Source organism: Nannospalax galili, unplaced genomic scaffold, assembly GCF_000622305.1.
Source record: "Nannospalax galili isolate Female #2095 unplaced genomic scaffold, S.galili_v1.0 scaffold266, whole genome shotgun sequence".
Classification (NCBI taxonomy): domain Eukaryota; kingdom Metazoa; phylum Chordata; class Mammalia; order Rodentia; family Spalacidae; genus Nannospalax; species Nannospalax galili.
Genome location: NW_008355390.1, coordinates 1,190,263 through 1,213,472, shown reverse-complemented (window position 1 = coordinate 1,213,472; position 23,210 = coordinate 1,190,263). Strand labels below are relative to the sequence as shown.

At 35.8% G+C, this 23,210-nt stretch overlaps 1 protein-coding gene across 3 annotated transcripts in view; it reads left to right on the top strand.

The window, feature by feature from the left end:
* Usp25 (ubiquitin specific peptidase 25) overlaps positions 1-5,616 on the top strand; it is a 143,638-nt gene extending 138,022 nt beyond the window's left edge. For all 3 annotated transcript variants that reach the window (XM_008852535.3, XM_008852533.3, XM_029555783.1), the window contains 3 exons: positions 3,313-3,436; positions 4,523-4,718; positions 5,016-5,616. In XM_008852535.3, the coding sequence (XP_008850757.1) occupies positions 3,313-3,436; positions 4,523-4,718; positions 5,016-5,188 (493 nt within the window). In that variant the 3' untranslated portion in view covers positions 5,189-5,616. The remainder of the gene's footprint in view (positions 1-3,312; positions 3,437-4,522; positions 4,719-5,015) is intronic.
* The last annotated feature ends 17,594 nt before the right edge of the window (positions 5,617-23,210 follow it).

Below are 23,210 nucleotides of genomic sequence, written 5' to 3'. Positions count from 1 at the left end.
ACTATAAAATTTGTATTTTAACTCTTAAAAAAGTTATGGACTTACTATTGCTGATTATTTACTACTTTACATTTTATTCTCTATATATTTCATGATTTATACCTTTGTCATCAACTTATTTTACTAGCAATTGTTTTTTAAGAAACTATTTTCAACTGCAGCGAAGTAAAATAAAGAGTAAATTAGTTCTTTTTTTTCTTTTTTATAAACTCTGATGCTCCCACTGAGGTAATGACGCTTATGGTTTTCTGGTTTTTGTAAGAAGTTGGACAATTATTTCTAGAATTTAACTGTAACTGCCTGTTACTATCCAATGTGAATGACAAATATTTATAGCTATGCATTCAGTTTCTCAGTAGCACTGGCCACATTTCTTAGAGTCACCTGTTACTGGTTCCCACTCCAGCACTCATACATTTCCTTCGTTGCTGGGAGTTCTTTTCTAAAGTACAGCTCTATCATTAATAAAATGATCAAAATCAGCAAAGTCACACAGAAAGTGAAAATATTGCACTTTGCACTATATTTAAGTACTTAGCCCAAAATTATTAAAATCCTCATGTATATATTATATATGATATACATATCATATATGAAATCACTTTTGTAATTTGAACAAAGCTTTCAATTAATGGCTATGCTGACATATTTTAGTCAGTATTATATTTAATAGAAATATTCTAATTCACTGTCAGTATTTGTAAGATTTATGTTTATGTGAGAAAAATGATACGATTATCTTAAAATCAAGCAGAGGCTCTAAGATAAAAAGTCACAGCAGCTTGACAGTGAAAGAAACTAGAGACACAATAATTTTATTATAGTCCAGTAGACAACTAGGGAGAGAAAAATTAATAGAAACCTATATTCTTGTATTGAGTAAGGCAGGAGGATCACATGAACTCAGGGTTCAAGACCAGCCTAGGCCACACAGCAAGATGATATTTTAAAAGAAAATATTCATTTATCTCAATAAAAATTGAAAAGGTGAAACTGTCACTTTGTAACTAACAGGACGACTTCTCCTATGGTTCATTTTAGTGTTGTTAAAAGACTTAAGGCATAACTTGGTATACCTTTAGGTATAGATTTCTTAATTTGTATATAACTTTTCAGTAATATAGAGTTCTACTCCAGTAAATGTTCACTAAATTGAAATCACCAAGAATATTAGTAATTGAAGAAAACTACTTATAGCATAGAATTTATACCATATTTGTTATAAATCATTATAAAACAGTTCTTTTGTTTTAAATATAATAGTTACCACAAGTTGCTATATATAAAATATTATCAAGGTTACAACAGGGTCTAGAGACCTGACTCAGCCATTAAGATAACTTGCTGCCCTTTTAGAGGACTGGAGTTTGGGTACCAGAACCCATGTTGGATCGTTTGCAGTTGCCTGGAACTCTGACACCCTCTTCTAGCATCTTCTGGCCGGCATTCATATACACATGGCATACACACATGGGCACACATATACGTACACATAAAAAATAAAAATAAATTTAAAATCTTTTAAGAAGGTTATGATAATATGGTTTATGCATTTGTGAAAGTGTCATAATGAAGCCCTTGCTATGCGGTTATATACACCAATATGAATAGATTTTTTCAAAAGAAAGGAAAATTTATTAGTTGAAAGCTTTGACTAGAATAGTTACAGTAGTGTTCTTGACAGTTCTATGAGTAGTGAAATGAGATGTTTCTAGGAACCACTAAACAGTGGTACAAGTAAACAGGTTTTGCAAGACTCTGTGAGCTTATCTTTAGTGAGAATGTATGGTAACCAGACTGCTGAATCTTATTTCTGATCTTATATATTTACAAGTATTTAAGGTTGATGAAATATAAAACATTTAGCCAGGCGTTGTGGTATACTCCTTTAATACTAGCATTCTGGAGGCAGAGGCTGGTATATTGCTGTGATATTGAGGCCAGCCAGTCTACATAGCGAGTTACAGGTCAGCTGGGGCTCCATAGTGAGACCGTGTCACAAAAATAGAAGGAAGAGAGGACGGAAGGAAGGAACAAATGAATGAATGAAAGATTTTACAAGTTAGTGGAGAATTGGGCAAAGGTCATGGTTTTAGAGGCAAATCAGGTCTATTAGGCAGATTCAGCTGTCATTTAGAGACACTTTTTAACAGGAAACAGAATGACTGAAAAAAAAAAGAACTAGATATGCCTTTCATCATGAAATAACCAACTATAGTAATTTGATACTGTAAAGTACATTTAAAATATTACCCCTCTTTTTCATAAATAAAACAAAAATTTTAGGGGTGATATTTTAATTAACATCATATCATTTAAAAGGAAAATTTCATATTTCAATTTTCTCAAAATCAAATTCCTGTAAAAACAATTTCAAAAAACATTTAAAATAATCTTATGACAGTTTCTAATGTATAATTTGATTTGAAATAAATGTGTACATTAATTTCCAAATAATTTTACATTTACTATTTGGAGTATGAGCTGGCTTTATCTTAGAGATGAACATATAAAATATATTAAACAATAGTGCTGATTGGCAGCACCCAGAGTATACAAAATGTGTTCCTTTACAATTGTATGTATTTCTTCTAACTTATTAGAAGGATTATTTCAGATAAAAACAATATTAAACATTTTCTCTATCCCATTTCTAAGCCTTGTTTGTACTTTATGGCATTTATAGCTACAGTGTATTAATATAACACATAGACTTAGGCCTAACAGCTTTTTATATTATGGAATTTTAGCTTTTCTTTTATCCTAGTAAATATCCAGATTAGAAGTACATTTCCCTCTTTTCACATCTCATCTCCTGTGGTATTTTCTGATTTTCTCAGTGGGTAGAAATGTATCTACACATAGAAAAACCTGACTAGTCCTTGTATGTGTGATGATATTTGGTAATTATAAAGTAAAGGAATGCAATCCTTTCAAAGGAACATCTTGTGTTAAACAAGTAGATGTTGGCTTTCATGTCAGTACTAATTTTGAGTCTAACTGGAAGAGATTAGAAAATTAAATACAGAAGAAAACAAAGAGAACTATTAAATTCTTTAGCTATGCATTTTCTCCCATTTTTCGTATTTCCTTTCTGTTTTATTTCTATCAAGATGTAACTATCTCCTGCCTTCTGATTTTGCTCTTACTAATAAGGTATGCTTGTCCATACAATGCGTTGGATGATTTTTTTAAAATTATGTTTTCGAGAGTAGAACTTTAAGTATATACTTAAAATGTTTTAGAATTGTAATAGACTTGTTGTTACAGGAATGAAATACTAATGCTATATGTTTGTTTTTAATTTTTAAGTTACATAGATGCCTTGCTGTTCCTTATCTGTGCTTATCAGCATAACAAAGAACTATTGTCCAAGGGTCCATACAAAGGACATGATGGAGAGCTGATATCACATTATAGAAGAGAATGTTTACTAGTGAGTAAAAGTAATGTGTATATTACATCTTGCCCTACCTTAGACACACCTTCCAGATTCATATATAAGTAATTGACTCTATAAACTCTGCCAGCATAAGAATCTTGGTATGTCTGTGTGTGGAGTTCATTCCCTTAAGATGAAAAAGTGCAGTCACACCTTATCCTTCTTCCTTATGGATACAGGTACTGCAGGTTCTAAAACCAGGTGTATTCTTAAAATGAGACGATTTCTTTCATTGCATAGATTCCATCTTTTCCACTCCCTCTTTTGGTGGACAAGGAGGGGTTGCATTGATCGCAAGGAAATAATATTCCAGAAAACAATTAGTTCACTGAAATTTAATAAATCGTGTTCTACTTTGTGTATATAATATCAAAATTTCATTATATACAGTGTCTTCTTTGGTAGCTGATGATTAATTTTTCTTCAAATATTTTCACTGCCTGTATACTGAACATATTACTATGATTGCAGACTTTTAAAAGTGACTTTGAAAACCGTTTTTTCCATGTTGTGTAACTAGATCTCTAGAGTGCTTGGTTGATGCACACTGAATCAGCTAGCCTTTCTGAATGAAATAATAAATGCCATTAAAATGTATTTTGATTAAATTTAACTCCCTTTCAACTGTTGACATCAATGTTTTTAATATTGTGGATTTCTAAGTATTCATTTTTTTATGTTAAAGAAATAGAGAATAAACCTTTCTGGGCTTGTTATGTATTAAGTATATTTAAAAAAAATTAAGTGGGTCTGTTGATGAAATGTTTTCTTTTAGAAAATAGAACTCCTGTGTTTGCACTAATTTTAATGTGCAGCATGTTTTTATAATTTTTGAATGGTAATACTAGGTTATGATCTTATATTGTATTATGTTTCATTTGCTTTTATTATACATATAGCTTTTTCTAAGAGACTGTGTGTGCACTAGAATAGCTTGATACTGTTTTTCCTGATTGCTCTTTGTTCCAGTGCTGTTTGTGAACATATTTATTCTATAATTTTTAATATTTCCATTTACAAAGTATACTTATTTAATTGTAAGAGGAAACAAAATGTGTTCTCTTCTCTCATTGTATTAAGAAATTAAATGAGCAAGCAGCAGAACTTTTTGAGTCTGGAGAGGATCGAGACGTGAACAGTGGCTTGATTATCATGAATGAGTTTATTGTTCCATTTTTGCCCTTGTTACTGGTGGATGAAATGGAAGAGAAGGATATACTTGCTGTGGAAGATATGAGGAATCGATGGTGTTCATACCTGGGGCAAGAAATGGAATGTAAGTTTAAACAGTCCCCCAAGGACCTGAGTTGGGATAAACGCATTTGGAATACAGTGCCATTATCTTTCTATTTTTGTATTCTATAGTATTTCCAAATTCACATCGTAGCTGTTTTCCTTATTTACAAACTAAGCTGTGCACACTACTATTGTGATTTTTTTAAAATCTCTTCCCCCAAATGGCAATTATTTTATGTATTTCAGAGTGAAGCCACTGCAAGTTGATAAATCATATTGTAGAGAGTCCTTTAATCTTGCTTTGTGTTTAGATACATTTAATTATTTGTATTTGCAGCAAACCTCCAAGAAAAGCTGACAGATTTTCTGCCAAAACTGCTTGACTGTTCTACAGAGATTAAAGGTTTCCACGAGCCACCAAAGTTACCTTCCTATTCCACGCATGAACTCTGTGAGCGATTTGCCCGAATCATGTTGTCCCTCAGTCGAACTCCTGCTGATGGAAGATAAACTACCCACACGTTCCCCAAACACACTATATAAACTTTTTTAGTTCTTAACCCTTGCCTTCCTGTCACAGGGTTTGCTTGTTGCTGCTATAGTTTTTAATTTTTTATTTCAATAACTGTAAAAACAAAATGACTATGCCAACCTTAGCCAGACTGCGAATAGCAAAGCTGAGAATCGCATGGCACTCAGACTTTGTTTTAACCGGAACTGATGTATAATTACAAATCCGATTGATTTTATTAAGGTGAAACTATGTTTTTGCCACATTTCTGCTGCAGTATTTCCTTTCACTTTTCTTTACCTTCAGCTTTCCATTTAGTCTGGACCTTTCCAAGACTAAGCCATTAAGTGTTCAGCACTGTGTATGATACATAATATTTGGTAGCTTGTAAATGAAAATCGAATAAAGTTTTATTTATGGCTACCTATGTGTTTGTAATAGGTATATTGTATATTGGTATAGATTTTTAGTTAAATAAATTTAGTCTTGTGGTTGACTTTGATTGATGAATAGATTAGTACAGTCTTTTCATTTTGCTATAATGGTACCATATTGGACTTTTACTAAATAGTTAGCACTTAAGTATGTCTATATTTTCTTGACAGTTATACATGGTGAATTCAGTCAAGTTTCCACTGAAGTCAAGCTACACTGAAACTTTTAACATTTTCTTGAATTAACTATTTGTTTCTTTATGTATGTATAAATAATATAACAGGTGATTATTTTAAGGGAACTCTGAAAAAAGTACTTGAATAAGGGCTATTGTGAAATTTAAAAAAGAAAAAGCACACACACGTGCGCACACACACACACACACACACACATATATATATATTCATAATGGAGGACAATGTTTTTGCAGTATATAATCATTCTATTTTTGTAAATTATATACTACTTTAATTGAAAATGTTCTCTACTAATCAGTACTGTGAAATGAAATTGATACTGTTTAGGAATTATAAAACTCTTAACTGTTTATTTACCTACTTTTTTTCAAAAAAGAAAAAGATATAGAATCTTATAGATGGAACTGCTGTTTAAGATTAATGAAGTAATATTGTGAATGAAAATTTAAATCATGCTTTAAAGGTAATCATGTTACCACCTGTCTATTTTTGAATTTATAAAAATTCTTTATAATTGATACTTTATTAGCATAGTAAACTATATCATTATGCTATGTGTATATGTTTGTTGTAGCGTCGTCAAAACTAATACTTCTTATGAGTACACCTCACAAAAGATCCTGGATTGAAGAAGATAAAGAGTTATGTGATACTTTTTGTAAAGGTGCTGTTGTGTTGCTGAGGTGGTAGGGAGGAGGCCTTGGCCAGTACTCCTGTTGTAATGTTGATGGTGCATGTTCTAGGTACCAAAGTATATTTCGGTTTAGAGTTCCAAGTTTACTCAGAAGAATTCTCTACTGGTTTGTATGTCTTTTGAAAGTTTAGGAATTTCATGTCTGTTGTTACCGTTTTGTAAATTATCTTTGCTCTTTTATGATAGTCTTAATATAATGGTAAACTTCTTTATATTGCTGTATATAATTACCTGCAGAGACACAAATATACTCAAATATGTAGAAATTATTCCTTTGCAAACAGAGAATCATGTGACCCTTATTCTCAAGGTAATTACTATTATATTCAATTTGTACTTAGAAAGTAGTTTATAGGCCTGAGATGGCTCAGTTGATAAAGGCACTTGCTGCTAAACCTGAAAATCTGAGTTTAATCCCTGGAAACCACATGTTAGAGGGAGAGAACCAACTCCAGCAAGTTGTAATCTGACCTCTGCTCATGCACACAGACATACACACACACACCTATATACAAACACATACAAAATAAATAAATCAAATGTAATAAAAAAGCTAGTTTATTCATTCCTGAGATTGAATCTGAAATAACTTATTTAAAGATGTGAACTTTTCCAAAACTTGAAAAATCAACTCATTTTCCTAGTGGCTTTTAATCTGTTCTCAAGGTTTAGGTTGGTGAAAATTTCTTCATGTAGTTTAGTGAGTTAAGTATGATTTAAGAGTTGGAGCCTTGTAGAACTGTTGGCCATCGTAGAGTCAACTTTGAATCACTCTCATTTTGGTTATTGTAACATCCTCATTCCATTCTGCCAGAATTACATTTTGAAAAATTCAAGGTGGGTTAAGATAGAGCATGAGACCTTTAGGGTTTTCTTCTAAATATACAGTTTAGGGAGATCAGTAGCATGAGTGAGCTTCTAAGAGACCCCACAAATAGCACATTCATTAAATACAAGTCACCTTATACCAAACTATTAACTCTTAAGATGTGCCTCCAAAGTAGTGCTCCAACACTGTCTGGGAGCATGTTAGGACTGGAAGTTCTTGAGCCACATTTCCCATGATTCAGAAACTTCAAGTTGTGTGTGTTGTAGTCAAGTCCTTCACATAATTTTAACATGTGCTACAAGGTTGAGAGCCACCTCACTACATAAAACCATTGGCAGCATTTGTACATCTTAAAAATTAATGCTGAGTTGATTTCCATTCACTTCTGATCCTTTGTTGGAATCTTCATATCTCCCTTATTTGTAGTTTCAAAGAGGTAACTGGTGTTTTTGTTGATGTTGTTTCGTCTTAAATTTCTAAAAATGACATGAATTTTCTCCTTGTATCTGATTTTCTGGAAGTTCACTATTTTTATTTTGGGTTCAGATTTGTTGAATTGCCTCTAGGTCCTATTCTCATCCCCCCACCCCAAACTCAAAAACTTGGGTGGAATATTCTTGTATAATTTTGTTTATCATTTGTTTTAATTTTTAGTAAATTAAGTATCTTTTGCTGTGGCCATGATACAACCAGAGTATGAATATTGATATGCTGAGGCTGTCATTACAAAATATTAATAGAAATACATTTTCTCATAGTTCTGGAAAAGTTAGAAGTTGCAGATCAAGGAATTGGCACGTTGGTTTCTCTGGAGGGCTTTATTCTCAGTTTACCTATATCTACCTTCCCAGCAGCGTGTGCCTTTTCTTTGTGCACACACATCCTGCATCCTGGTGTCTCTAAGGACACTGCTCATGCTCTATAGAGCCTCGTCTTTATAACCTCATGTAACTTTATTCACCTCCTTAAAGGCTGATTTCTAAACAAAACACACATGCATACACACACATTGGATGCTGGAGTTTCAACACGAATTTTAGTGGGCCACACATTTCAGTCTATAGTGTATGAAATGGCTGGGTTTTCTTCCTTTCTGGAAGGATAGAGTTATGTGTTATGTCTTTAGCGTCAAAATAGAGAGGAAATACCTATAATTCTGCTCTTACATTTGTTTTCTTGCTACTTTAATTTTATCTTAGAAATGATTGTAATAATGTAGTATATAACAATCAAGTTATCAAAAGCTGAGCTGGCAGTCGTGTAATCAGGTCTGTGTTTTCATTGTGCAGATTTTGTGGAATGAGTGAACATAGCCCATGTTTGCTATTTTCTATATATTTTATTAGTTTCACCTCACATAATACCAATAATAGTTTCTAATTTGGGTGGTACTTTTTTTCTTACCCTGTACTATTCTCAAATCTTTTTTTTTTTTTCATTTCTCTTCTCTAATCTCCACTCTACCCCTAGCTGGTGTATTTTTGTATTTTTCCATCTTTGGATAACCCCATACACAGAATTGGATGGTATGGTTATTATTTTGTTGTATTTTGTTTGTTTTTGAGATTTGATAGGGCATGGGAGTCATCAGTTTTACAGAAGTAAAGATATCAATTTTAGATATCAATTTTACAAATCGCCTCTTCATGCTTTCCGCCAACCAGCCGCTCTCCTTCCTCAATTAGTGTTGGAGTGATTGACAGTTGAAAATAAGAAATGGAAAGAAATCAACTGAATCATGGCTGGGCAGTGGCTTGCACCTGTAAACCCACTCTGGAGTCTTAGATAAGAGGATCTGTGTTTGAGATCAGTGTGTGCTATACAAGGAGACCCTGTCTGTCTGAAAAATAAGCAGATGACTGAGGCTCTATGTACAGAGGAACATGTTTTCAATATGTGTTCCATGAATTGCTCTCAGTGGCCCTGCCTGATCTCTTATTCTGTAAGCTCCTGTAACACTAGATAACACCATTCCTTTCCCTTCATTGTCACACCTCCCTATCTGTAAATTTATAGTATGTAGAAGGACAGTTCTAGTAACTCAGTGTTCTGAGAAAAAGATAGACATAACATCAGAACCAAGTATAGATGAAAATACAAATTCAGTTTAAAATGTATCCACCATTTTGAAGATGTGCCTGCTTATCTACCAAAGCAATCCAAAAAGCCCACATTTTTTGCCCTGTACTATTCACAAATCTTTGTCTTTAACAAGTAATTATCTTTTTTCTTTAGTAATCTACAACTACACTAATAGTATTAACCTGCACATCAAGAATGTGAGAATTGCAGGGCATGGTAGTATATGCCTTACATCCCAGGACTTAGAAGGCAGAGGCAAGTGAATCTCTGTGAGATACAGGCCAGCCTTTGCACATCCAGACCAGCATTGCACATCCAAAGTAAACTTTTCACTTTTCCCTAAGTCTTATTCTCTTATATTCCCTTGGTGAATGATGTAATCCAAAAATAAAGAATTATTCATAATCCTGCAATCTTCCATTGATAGCCAAATGTTGAGAAGGCAGATCTTTAAAAAGATTTATTATTTTTATTTTATGTGTATGCATATATTGCCTGCATTTAGATAAGTTCTCCTATGCTGTGCAATGCTTGCAGCAGTCAGAAAAGGCTGTCGGATCCCCTGGGACTGGAGTTACAGACAGTAATTTGCCATGTGGGTGCTGGGATTCGAACCCGGGTCTTCTGCAAGAACAATCAGTGTTCTTAACTACTGAGCCATCTTGCCAACCCCGAGAAGGCAGATTTTTAATACTTCCTCACTGGTGCAGCTCATGAGGTCTCTTGTCTCTGATTTGGGATTTTTAGGTTTGTCCCTGAGTAGCCTCCTACCCTAGCTCTTGCTCCAGTAATCCTATCTTCCACACTGTTGATGGTAATTTTTCCAAGGGGTTTGTTTCACATGTCTTTTTTCCGCTACTGGACCACATTTCTCTACAGGGAGATACCAGGTTTTCTAACCTAAGTGCTTGCTAAAATATTTCACAACTTAATACAGGTTCCGTCTGTGTCTTCTCCAGCCCTTCAGTCACTACATGTACTAATATGGTTACCATTGACTACTTAAATGAAATTGAAAAGAATATCTTTTAGTCGTACTGACCGTGTTTCAGATGTTTGGCAGTCATACATGACTGCTGGCTCCTGTATTGGACAGCACATTTTAGACCATTTTCATGTGAATGATGAAACCCCAGCTCCTTGCTCATGTGGATATCTTCTTGTACTAGTGTCCCTTTAACTGTCAATCATGTTCAAAAGTGTCAGTCTGCACACATTAGGTTTAGCATTGATGATTATCTTGATCCTGCCATAAACAATTTTACTGTCTGTCCTTCAGATAGCACCTCTAGCAGTAAGTGTGCCTAAGGAAGCCCAAAGTAGACATGGATCAGTTGCAGGGACAGTGACACGAGAATTTAACCCAGACATGTGAATGGAGATGTAGCTTCCTGTCCTGGGAGAAGATGAAAAGGGAAACACTGATGCTTTCAGAACTGTACAGTTGCAAAATGTCTGCTTCACATTGTTGCTCAGACCTCTGAGGAGAGTCACAGCCTGACAGTTCATGGTAATTCTGAGGGACATGTCTCAGTGATGGTTCTGGAAGTCCTGACAATTGTTCAAAACTGGAATCAACCAAGTTGCTAAATCAACACTAATGCAGTTGTAATCAGAACAAGGTAGTATATCTTGTTCTTACTACCTTCTGGCTTTCTTCTAGTGCTTCTTACTGGACAAGCTGAACATGAAGGCTGCAGTAAAAGGTGTTGGGGACCATGTAGGTAGAGGCCCAGCCTCAGCACCTGGAGCAGAGGCTAGAAGGGCAGAGTAAAGGACTACACACAGTTTCCCTTAAAGATTTCCCTTTGTACAGATGACAGAGATTTGCAATTTTCTCTGGGTCTTAAAAGTATACTAGTTCTGATTGAAATCTTACTTTTTCTATAAAAGGGGACTTTTATCTAGTTCTATATGTTATTTGTGTGTGTGTGCATGCACGCCTATGCCTATGTACATGCACACATTCCACTGCATTTGCATAATTTTTTCTGGATCCATAGTGGAGCCCTGTACATATAAACAGGAATGTATGTTCATCCATCCATTCTTTCATATACTTCATGCCTACTATGTTCTACAGTGTTTTGGTAAGTATAGGAAGACAATCATAAGAACTAAGGCAAAAGTAATCTCCCACGTGGACCTATTTGTGCAAATTTAGGCATTGTTAGTATTTGTGCTTTGAGGAATCTTCCCGTAAGTGAATGTGTGTTACAACTGTATTCAAAGAATTGTTACTAGAAAATTGGAAAATCATTTCCATGGTTGAGTGAGCTGGCCTAAAGTTAGGGATCCCCCTCTTTCCCAAGAGCACTTTCCTAGGTGAACTGGAGGCCAACAAAAAGGTTAAGCTGTCAAAGAAAGTGAGGAAATAGAGACCAGCTTGCAAGAAGAGGGGCAGGCAGACCAGGACAACACAGAACCAGCCCTGATACTTGGGCTGCCTGTAGCTGTTATTGAACAGGGCCTGAGAACTGCTTTCTGTCTAGAATGATCTGAGCCTTGGGTAGGAAAGCTATACTCTGACTTCTCAAACTGAGAGAAGAATTAACTGCTTTTTATTACTGTTGGTTTTAACACTTGCAGTTCATTAAGGCTGTTCTGTGGGAACCCAAAACTCAGGAAGGATCTTTTACATTGGAGAAAGTATTTAATTGCATTTATTATTGTTGGTTTATGCTTCAGTTTTGGGTCAGCTCTAAGCTGTCCTGCGCTTGGCTGGCTTTTTGCAGCTTGAGGATTGTTTTACCAGTTAAAATATCCCATCTGCTTTATTCATTTCTGTTGAAAAATAGCAGTGACAAGCACTTTGAGGACTGCTTACTGAAAGCTTAGTGCTTTGAAAGTGGAAGCTGCCTCTCAGAATCTGGATCCTCCCCCAGTTTTCTGCCTGCTTGCCTTCTCTAGCTTGATGCCATGGAACTTTACTAATAGATGCAGATATATTTCCAAGAAAGTGTGCAGGATTTTGTCTCTTACTTTTACACAGAATTTGATAATGAAGAATGTTATACTTGTGGACATATATTGCAGTCTACATATGTCTGATTTTTGTGCATTTTGTCTTATTTTAAATGTGTGTCTTTTGTCTGGAACACAGAATGCACCAGTACCATTTGGAACTGCATGGCTGGTCTATACAGTGCTCCTGTTCCATTTTATACTTACCCACAGTACAGTGCCTGTTTCTTTCAGGCATTAAGTAACACAGAATAAAAATTGGTATTTAATATTTTCCAATGGTACACAAGCATTTTAGAATTTTTAAAATTTTACTTATTTTTATTTTCTGTTTATGAGTGTATTGCCTGCATATATGTAAGTGCACCCTGGTTGTGGAATGCCCACAGAGGTCAGAAGAGAGTGTCGGATTCCCTGGAACTGGAGTTATGGATGGTTGTGAGCTGCCATGTGGGTACTGGGAATTGAACCTGGGTCTTCTGCAAGAGCAAACAATGCTCTTAACCGCTGAGCCATCTCTCCAACCCCCTAGTATTTTTATTTTTAATGACAGTATTGGAATATATTAACAGCTTGCTCTCATATTTTTTTAACTATTCATGTCTGTTAATTTGCAGAAGCCCATTTTAGGAATCATTAAACTTTTATTACATGTTGAAAATAGTTTTTCCAACAATCACTTAAAGCTTCTTTATTACTATTTTTATGACTGCTTTTGTTTTTATGTAATCGAATCTGTTTGTCTTGATTTTCTGCCTAGTATAATGTTTAGAATGAATTTTTTCTGGCTAGGATTATAAAAATACCCATATATCCCCTGATAGTATACAATTTCATTTTTTATCCATATTTAGTGCTTTAGACAGTTTTATTCATTTAAAAAGTAAAGATTCAGTATTTTCTCCCAACATTAGGTCATGCTACAATTTCTAAAGTAAAAGTTTTTATTTGAAATTTATAAACACTGTTCAGTTCCATCTGTCTTTCTTGTCTATGCAGATACCACCACTAATTTAACTACTGTTGCTTCATTTTAATACTGATTTTAACATTTGCTCAATAATTATTCATTTCATATCTAATAGTCCATGCTTCATTCACTCTCCAACAAATTCACCCTTGTTACTCATTTTCTGTCATAGTTTTCTAAACTACATTACAGATAAACTTTACAGTGGTTTAAACTTCCTTTAAGTAAAAGTCCTGCTGGCCACCTGAGTATGATCGCATGGCCTATGGGACCCAGAACACGTATGCTCTGCTGTTTTTCTAGTGCTGATACTCCTGTCCAAAATAGCTTTTATTTTCTGTTAGTCTGTTTTGTCCCATGGTAGAGTTTTAAAGGCACCTTTGCTTTCCTTTAATACTTCCTTCATATTTTGTAATGCATTATAGTAATTATGAATTAGTTCCTTTACCTCCTCTGAAATAAAAAGTTATCAAATTTTAGAGTATTATCTGCATAGATTGTTATCTTACTACCTTTTTGTCTCAGAACATTTTTACACTCAACAGTGACTAACAGTTACTAATTCTTTTCTGGTGTTCTTCCCTGTTCTCAGGTCCTATAGCTTTGCACCATCCATTGTTCAAACAGGAAAGAGTTGCTTTGTGTATTTGCATCCAGCTTTGTGGTTATATTTGTTTCAGGAAAGTTTCTCAGAGACCAGCTGTTTCACAATAGCTAAAACACAGAAATTATCAATTTTTAGAAGATAGTTTTAAGATCTTGGAATACACATAATTTCACACATAAAAAGCAGAACATGAATGAAATTTTTTTTTATATTATCCAAGTGAAAAACAAGGATTCTGAAGAGCTAGGGCTGTAGCTCAGAAGAAACATCTGTCTGATGTGCATGAGGCACTGAATTCAGTCCCCAAGCACTTCAAAACAACGAAAAGATTCCCTATAGAAAGTAAACAAAGAAGTTTATATACTGAGTAAAGGTATTTACAAAGTACACGAAGACAGTGTTCAACTAACAAAATCATGAAAAGTAGATGGGTAAAATCAGTGAAATATCTTCTGAAATGTCCCCAGCTTGTTTCTTTTTGGAGCAGATAAGCTCCTTAGAGAAACCCTGTGCTCAGCAAAATCTAGAATGCTTTCTCATAAGCTGTAAAATAGAAGTGAATGACACCAAACTGCAAGCAGCCATGACAGTTTTGAAAGACTGGCAAGATTAGAAGGCATAAGGAGGTAGCAGAGAAAACTAACTGCAAAGCAGGGGGAAAATGTACTTACATATAATTAGCACAAATGTTAAATTGTTATAAAGAAGACCGGTTATTCAGTTTAAAAAATAGACTTAAACAAGTGGCACTTAACAAAAAAATACCCAGTGATAAACATGGAAAGGAGCCCAACTCTATTAACAGTCAGGTGAATTCAAGTCAAAACCACACAGAGATACCACCAGCCACACAAAGACTGGCTGCATCCAGGCTTTGTTGCTGACAAATGCTGCTAGGCGTGGAGGTACAGCTCTGGGAAAACTCGCCTTATATTGGTGAATGTGTAAATTAGTGCAACGATCCTGGAAGAGTGCTTAGCATTATTTAAGCAAGAGTCTGAAGTACATAGTACATTATTCAGCAATTCTTATGTATTCTTAAATTTATTTGGGAATACATATGCCCCAGTTTACATGTACAAAACATTCTTAGAGGCATTACTCAAATTAGTAAAAACTGGCAACAACCCAAATCTGTTAGCAGTAAACTGACCAGTACTATATGCTATAGTATGTACAATACTATTTGCCTGCAATAAAAGTATGCAAACTGTATGTATCAACAGTTGTGAATCAGTAATGAATGAGGATGCACAAAAGTGTATAAAAACTTGAACCTATTTTAATAATTAGTCAGGCAGGACTAAAAGACATTACTTTTCCATTCTCCCCATGAAAAAGATTAGAAAGTCAATAACAAAATAGAGACAAAATCTTTAAGAAATATTTTAGTGATGAGTGATATTTGTTGGAATTTGTCATTTTTCTTTAATTTTCATAATTTACTTTTTACAAATCTAACAGCTTTGCCTGAAGTAAACTGGATATTGAGACTCATAAAAGGATAAAGCTGAGGGCCTGTGCAAAAGGTAAAACTGACAGGGAAAAGGGAGAAAGCAATGTGTAAGGAAGACAGTAAATGTGACACTTTCCTTCTTCCTGCTTTGCTCCAGATGGAGGGAGCAGCATCAGCTCAGTAACTGTACATGTGGATTTGAGGCTAGACTCAATGTTGCAGGCATGGTTTGACAATCTCAGTCTGTAAACCATTGAAAACTGACTCCAGGATGGTAGTGGTAGCAGAAACCTTGCCATAATAAGTTCAGATCTTTTGAGGGACAAACAACTTGCATCCAAAAAGGTTGTAAATAAAGAGAGGAAATATTATCCCTAAGATGCATGGTGTTTTAGGTGATTGTTTTAAATAAGTTGCAACCAACAGGAAAATACAAACATTTATAGAAATTGGCATAAAGAATCTTGTCAGATGTTAATATAAAATATTTTGCCTCAACTTTGATGGCAAAAACCGTAATAAAAGTAAAATTGTAGAAAGAAGAAATAATAGACGTGATCATGTTTATCAGATTCATGTGTCTTACAAAATACAGTTTTAGCTTTAGACCCTCTCCTACTCTATGTTGAGATTGATTTGGAAAAGTGTCTTCCAGATCCATTGAAAGGAAGACTTGTGATTGAGCTGCTGCAAATCTGACAGCCACAAAGGGTCATGCCAACCTTTGTGCCACTTCGTGTGCATCCCTATTCAGGGTTCTATAGGTACAAGGAATACAGATCAGGCCAATTTTGTTCAATGCAGGACCAATATTCTTCAGAGTTCTTTTCTGGGCTCATGCAGCTTTGACCACCACAGCTATCCATCTCTTCTTTATTCAGTCCCAGCTTTCCTCCTTTTACAGGTGCTGATTGAGCTTGCCCCTCTTCCAGAGGCCAGCCTGGGCCACATGGTACATTCAGCCTGCAGTGTCTTATGGTAAATTTTCTTTTGTGTATTGATGAAATAAAACTGTATTCACCATATAAGCATTTTTCTCTCATTATAGGATAGTAAACGAATTTAATAAACAAACTAGTTGCCAGCTTCATTAATCTACACTTAGTTCACCGACGTATGATCAATCTTGCTTTATAGTATATGCCAATATAGCAAAGTAATAATTAGAACTGATTAAAATGAAAGCTCATTAATTCTGCCCAATTTTTCTGTGTCATTATCAGTGTGTATATTGCTCATTCCTTCATTCACTTTACTAATGATTTTTAAGAGGCTTACTTACAGTTGAAGAAAGAATATTTACACCGAAGTGTCTTGACTGTTGTCTTCTAAATTCCCAGTAGATGGTGTCATAATACTGCATTTGGAGATTTTTTTTAAATAGTAAGAGAATGCATATTTGCTCAAATATATGTACTTTTATTGCAAAAGTAGTGCTTGTTTTTAACATAACAATTTCTAAATTCCTTAGACAGTTTTTTACATTTTTACCTGACAGTATGTAGTGCAAGTGCTTTATTCTGTAGAGTTATGCAATACTTTGTAATTACTTAGAAGAATACAGTGACCAAAAGAGTTACAGAGAAAACGTTCATGATCTTTCAGTACTCAGTATCCTAGACATAGTCAAAAAGACATGTACTGTCCTGACATCAAGCACAGAACCTGCCATTCTAATGATTGTAAACTTTATTTTATTCTCAAAATGTTTCCTAATTTGGTCTAGTCTTGTCAGCTTTCTGCATTATAAATGATTAACCCTGTTGAAATTCCATTATTTCTAATTCATTTGAACATACTCTTCATTTCTCCACCTTACATTTCAATAGTCCTTTAATACACAATCAGGACTCAGATAGTCATACTCATAGCCTCTGTATAGGTATGGCTCCTGGCAGTCCACAAAACTTTTTAGGATTTTAGTTGTCTCAGGCTGGATTATAAATCCTTTGAGGGTGAGATCCATGCCTGAGTGCTTCTGTTTGTGGCCAGCAATATGCTTATTTTCACTTCCATAGAAGTATATAGTAAATGTTGAATAAATCCATGTTGAATGAATATGATACTAAACAATTAACTTCCCCCTGCACTCCAAATATGAAGTCTGTATTATGAGATCTATTGCTTGGTAACCTAGTATTTGAGAGGCATCAGCAGCCAAGAATAGAAACTGCATGTGCTCCACTCATTGGTCTCTACTGAGTTGTTAATGATTCTTCTGGCAAATTTTTAAGTATTTCCCTCATTGAAAAAATTCACTAAAAAAGTTAAATCATTCTTCTGTGTTTTTTCTCTGATAACTAAAAATTTAGTTGAGATAACAATAAGTGTAAAAGTTAATTTTTGGAAAATGCTGAGATATCACATTTAAGGAGATGTTGAGCACCATGTCCTTTGAAAGAACAGGAAGTGGTGCTCTTGGTGTCTAGCAATAAGAGGGTTATTTCCTAGGAAAGTTGTCTCTTTACCTTATCACCATGCATAGTAACTTGAAGAGGCATTTCCGGAAGACTCTTTGCTCTGACTAAACTCTAATGGCCTCCAGACTATGGGAATGATGATATTTCATCCTGAAAACTAAAGTCCTTTGTGCCTGATTAATTGGTTGAATTGTGCTTCCTCCAAATTTTTATTTTGAAGTCTTAATCCTAAATATCTCAATATATGTAAATAGAGTTTTTAAAATGGAAATTAATTGAGGATGAGGTGATTAGGACAGGCTCAAGTGCAGTGTGAGTGGTGACTTTGGGTGAATTTGGACTTAGACATACAGAGAAGAACCATGTGACATGGAGAGAAGACACCCATCTACAAGTCAAGAAGAGGTCTCAGAAAATACCAACCCCACTGATACCATGATTCTGGACTCAACCTCCATGTTTAAGAAAAATGAATAAATTTCTCTTGTTGAAGCCACTGTCTGATATTTTTTTAATTCTAGTCTTAGCAGCTAATACATTATTAGTTGCATTTTCTTTTTGGTTTCTTGACTTGGTATAAGTGTTCTCAGTCTTTCTGTTAAAAGTGAGCCTGGTATGGTGACCCACTCCTTTAATCCCAGCAACTCAGGAGGCAGTGGCAGGCAGATCTCTGTGAGATGGAGGCCAGCTTGGTATACATAGTGAGTTCCAAGCTAACTGGAACTACAGAGAGATCCTGTATCAAAAAAAAAAAAAAAAAGTGTGTGTGCATGTGTGCGTGTGTGTGTGTGTGTGTGTGCGTGTGTGTGTGTGTGTGTGTGCGTGTGTGTGTGTGTGTGTGTGTGTGTGTGTGTGTGTGGTGGGGGTGGCCAGAGAGATGGCTCAGGGGTTAAGAGAACTTGCTGCTTTTGTAGAGGACCCAAGTTCAATTCCAAGTACCTACATAGCAGCTAACAACCACTACTAACTCTAGTTCCACAGAATCAGACACCATCATTTGGACTCCAGGGGCACTGCATGCATGTTTTGCACTTAGAAACATGCAGACAAAACATCCAAATACATATTGTTTTTTTCTGAAACTCAGTGCTATAGAATGCAATTCTACGGCAACATGTGCAGATTCAGGCAGCAGGTCAGAGGCAGGGCTGAAACTTCTATAGATTTTCCAAACTGCTGGATGATTCCAACAAAGGCCTCTATAGTGCCAACAGGAGGCCAGCATTCTGACAAGCCATTCTCTTTGAGTCTCTTACAATCTCATATATTTCTTTTGGTAGGAAGTAATTTCCTTGGGGGTGGTTTAGAAATCAGATTCTGAAACCCAAAGTTAAGAATACGTTTTAGATTATTTTTATCCACATGCATGTTTTGCCTGCATATATGTAAGTGAACCATGTGTGCAGTGTCCATGGAGGCCAGAAGAGGGCATTGGATTCCCTGGAACTGGAATTAAGGACAGTTGCTAGCTATCAGGTAGGTATTGGGAACCAAACCCAGGTCCTATGGAAGTGCAGCCAGTGCTCTTAATCCCACTGAACAATCTATCTGCCCATTTTTTGAGTAGTTTTTATTTCTAGAAATAGTATAATTATTTACTGCAGAAATAGATTCCCTGTATACAATACAAAAGTAGCAATTGTACCAGATAAAGTACACATGAGTTCTTGAAGGCATTGGAACTACGTATTGATATATAAGTAGGGAGCTGGAATGCAGGAGAGACTCTTCCATCCATTTACAAATTCTTAAAGAGGTTGCTCAGACAGGGAGGCTGCTTTAGGCTGAATCGTGAGGCTAAGGGGCTTGGGGGAGGGGGCACAAAATATGGAGTTCACTATTTGTTCACAATGAGAACCTCTGGAAAACATCCTTTCCTTGTACCTTAGAAGGTTAAACAAGAGTAAGATTATACAGAATTAAACCAGCCTCAAAGGGATGCCTGTTTATACTGATGATTTAAGTTATCTGGAATTGATTAGTGTCCCTAACTGAGAAACATACTAACAACTGTCCTTAATTCCAGTTCCAGGGGAATCCAATCCTCTCTTCTGGCCTCCTTGAGCACTGCACACATGTATGCTTATATACATGTAGACAAGACACAAAATACAAATAAATAAAATAAAACTAAAAATAGACTAAAGTGGTGTGATAGTTAAATTTCGTTGTTAACTTTATAATTGCCTGGGAAATTGGCAAGGAAAATCTCTTGAGTATGTCTGTATACAGGTGTTTCCTGAGAAGTTTAAGGAGGAAAGACCCACCTTGAATGTGGATGACATTATTCCAACAATGAGAGGCCCTGAATGAATAAAAGAAGAAAAGGCAAAAGCCAGCTAAGCACTGGCATCCAGTTTCTCTACTTCCTATCACATGAAAGGTGAAAACTTTTCCACAAACCTCCCTCCCACACACTGTAATTCCCTGCCTAAGAATAGAACCAAGTGACATAGACTTGCCTTCCAAAACCGTGAGCCAAAATAAATCCTCCCTGTGATGGTCTTGATTATCAACTTGACTAGATTTGGAATCACCTAGAAGACACACCTATGAAAATATCTGTCAGGGTGTTTCTAGACAAAATTAATTGAAGGTGGAAAATCATCCCCCAAAACCGAAAGTGTATCCTAGACATAAAGTGACTGAAGGAAAACCAACAGCTCTGCACCCGCCATCGCACTTTTCTCACTTCTTTCAGAGTGACTTTATCTATTGCTGTTGCTGCAATCCTTCATTGACATCAGACCCCAGCTTCTTTGACCTTCCATGTAGACTCAATTCCAGTGACTTTCTAGGTAACTTCCAGGCTTTCAAAACTGGACTGAGATTGCTAAATTACCCAGATTCTTAAACAATGACAGGGCTCTCTGCCTCTCCAGAGTGCAGACAGCCACTGCTGGACTATCCATTTCCTTCTCAGGCAAACTGATCTAAAGCCAAGCACATGCATGTGTTGTGTGTACATGCATGAAAAGATGAAGAGCAAAATCAAATAGTGTGGGAGAATGTACATTTAGCATGATAAAGCAAGCAGCATTGAAACTAATCTTCCATTCACAATAGTATCAAAACTATTTTCATAATTATGGACTTAACAAAAGACTGTGATCATCAGAGGAATATTTATTCATTAAAAGCAATGGAACCTTGGGAAGGAGGTGTTTTGTGCATATTGCCCTATGTCCAATATACTCTATTAATTCAGTTTTAGTCTTGAAAGTCAACAACCTAAGGTCTGTTGAGGGAGTTGTAGGTTTGGTGTTCCCTGCCGTGATGCTTAGTGTTAAATTGTGGACTTAACAGAAGTTAGAATCACCTGGGACTATCGACATATCTCTGGTAGATTATCTCATGCTCACTGAGGTGGGAAGACAACTTGATTGTGTCACCATTTCCTTAGCAAGGGATCCTGGACTATAGAAAGTTATCTGTGCATTAGCATGCTTGTGTTCATTGGCCTCTGTTTGCTCATTGTGGATGTTATGTGATCAGCTCCCTCAAGCTCCTGTGGTTGTGAATTCATTGCTATGATGGACTACAGCCTGGAGCTCTAAGCTGAAATGAACCCTTTCCACCCTTGTTGCTTTTTTCCCTCCACAACAGGAAGAGAAACTAATATACGCACAAAGCTTCATCTCTAAATGAACATTACTATTTGATCTACTTGGTTATTCCCCAGAGAAGCTCGGTTCATGGTGTTTATATTCATTTGAACTGACAAGTTGCTTAGTGGAAAATGTTCTATATTCAAGGCATGTGTGAAATGCAATCAGTGTTAGTATTTAACATCCAACTAACTGAGATAACAATCTTGGAGCAAACAGGAGGCTGAATGAAAAGCACCAAAGAAAAACTGCAAGAATGAAATGGTTTTATGGTTTAATAGTTTTATAAAAGCTCTGACAATAAAAATCTGCTTACCGTGAATAGAAGTTAATGCAGCGATGTACAGTTGATCAAAGTACTAAAAATAAGTGACTGTTGAGTGCTCAGTCTTAAATAGGTCATCTATATCACCCTCTCCGTGACCCTGGGAACATTGTGGAATAAAGGGTGGAAAGAATGTAAGAAGCAGAAGACAGGAGTGTTGTGAAAGCATGTCTTCTGGATGTGACATGGCTTTTGCAATCATGAATCCACAAAAGGTATGGTTTCCTGCCTGTGACCTGCCTATCATTCCATCATGAATTGGGAAGGGGCTCACAAGGCCCTGTTCTTCCTAGAGGAGCTATTGACAAATTAATGGGTTGTCAGGGGAGGGAGGTTCATTTTCCTCAGTAATGTATCCACTAGTGAGTTGGACAAACTCTAGTAAATAGGCCCCCAATCCATGCTTATGCTAGAAATCCTAATTAAATTCAGTGGATCAGAAAAAGACAAAAAACAGGAAGGGAAACGGCTGAAAAGAGAAAGAGGTTCAAGTGGACGAGGGAGACAATAGAATAATGGGTGATAAATTCTTTAAAAAATATTGCATATTTGCATGAACTATCAAAAATTCACTTTGTATACATGTATGAAATTGTCTAATAGTAATAACAATAATAATAAAGCTATGATATATCCCTGGATTGTATAAAGTCATGGCTGAGGCATGCTCAGGAAAGAATAAAGACGTTCTTAATCTTTTATACAGAATTGAACATAAGCAGAGCTAGGTCTTGCTCAGATCTTTGTTAGCTGATGAACTCAAAGCAGAGACAGGTGGAGGGATTCTGTGTAGATGTGAAAGGAGGGAACCACTATTCATGTGTTAGGAGCTAGAGATGTGCATATGGAGTTCTTAACCTTCTGTTAGTGTTTTCCCAGCCTCAGGATTCAGACTTCACCAGCCAGAAACTATGATCTGTCACAGTCCCCTGCCAACCAAACAATAAGTAGCCTCACAGATGGTAAGTAAACACTGACTAAAAGGCACAGAAATAGATACTTAATACCATTCACTCCCTACTTTGGAGGTCGAATTCCCTTGTTTTGGCTTGTTTAATTGGTTAGTGAAAAAAGTTCTAGACTCAAGGCATGTGTGAAATACAATGGTCTCCTGCTATATTATGTCTAAGCTTCATAGTTACTTCTTGAGAAAGCAAATCATTTGCTAAATCTTACTTAATCATTAATGGATACCTGACTATTTTCTGGAGTTCTGTAAATATTGTCAATGATAAGTAAGTTAGGCAATAATTGATATCCATAGACAATTGTAACTGTAATATGACTGTGCTGGATAGCTTTAGTGTCAACTTGACAGGCCTGGGTTGAGGGAGCCTCAACTGGGGAATTGAGTCCATAGGCCTGGCCTATGGCCATATCTGTGGGGCGTCTTCTTGATTGCTGAGTGATGTGGGAGGGCTCAGGCCACTGTGG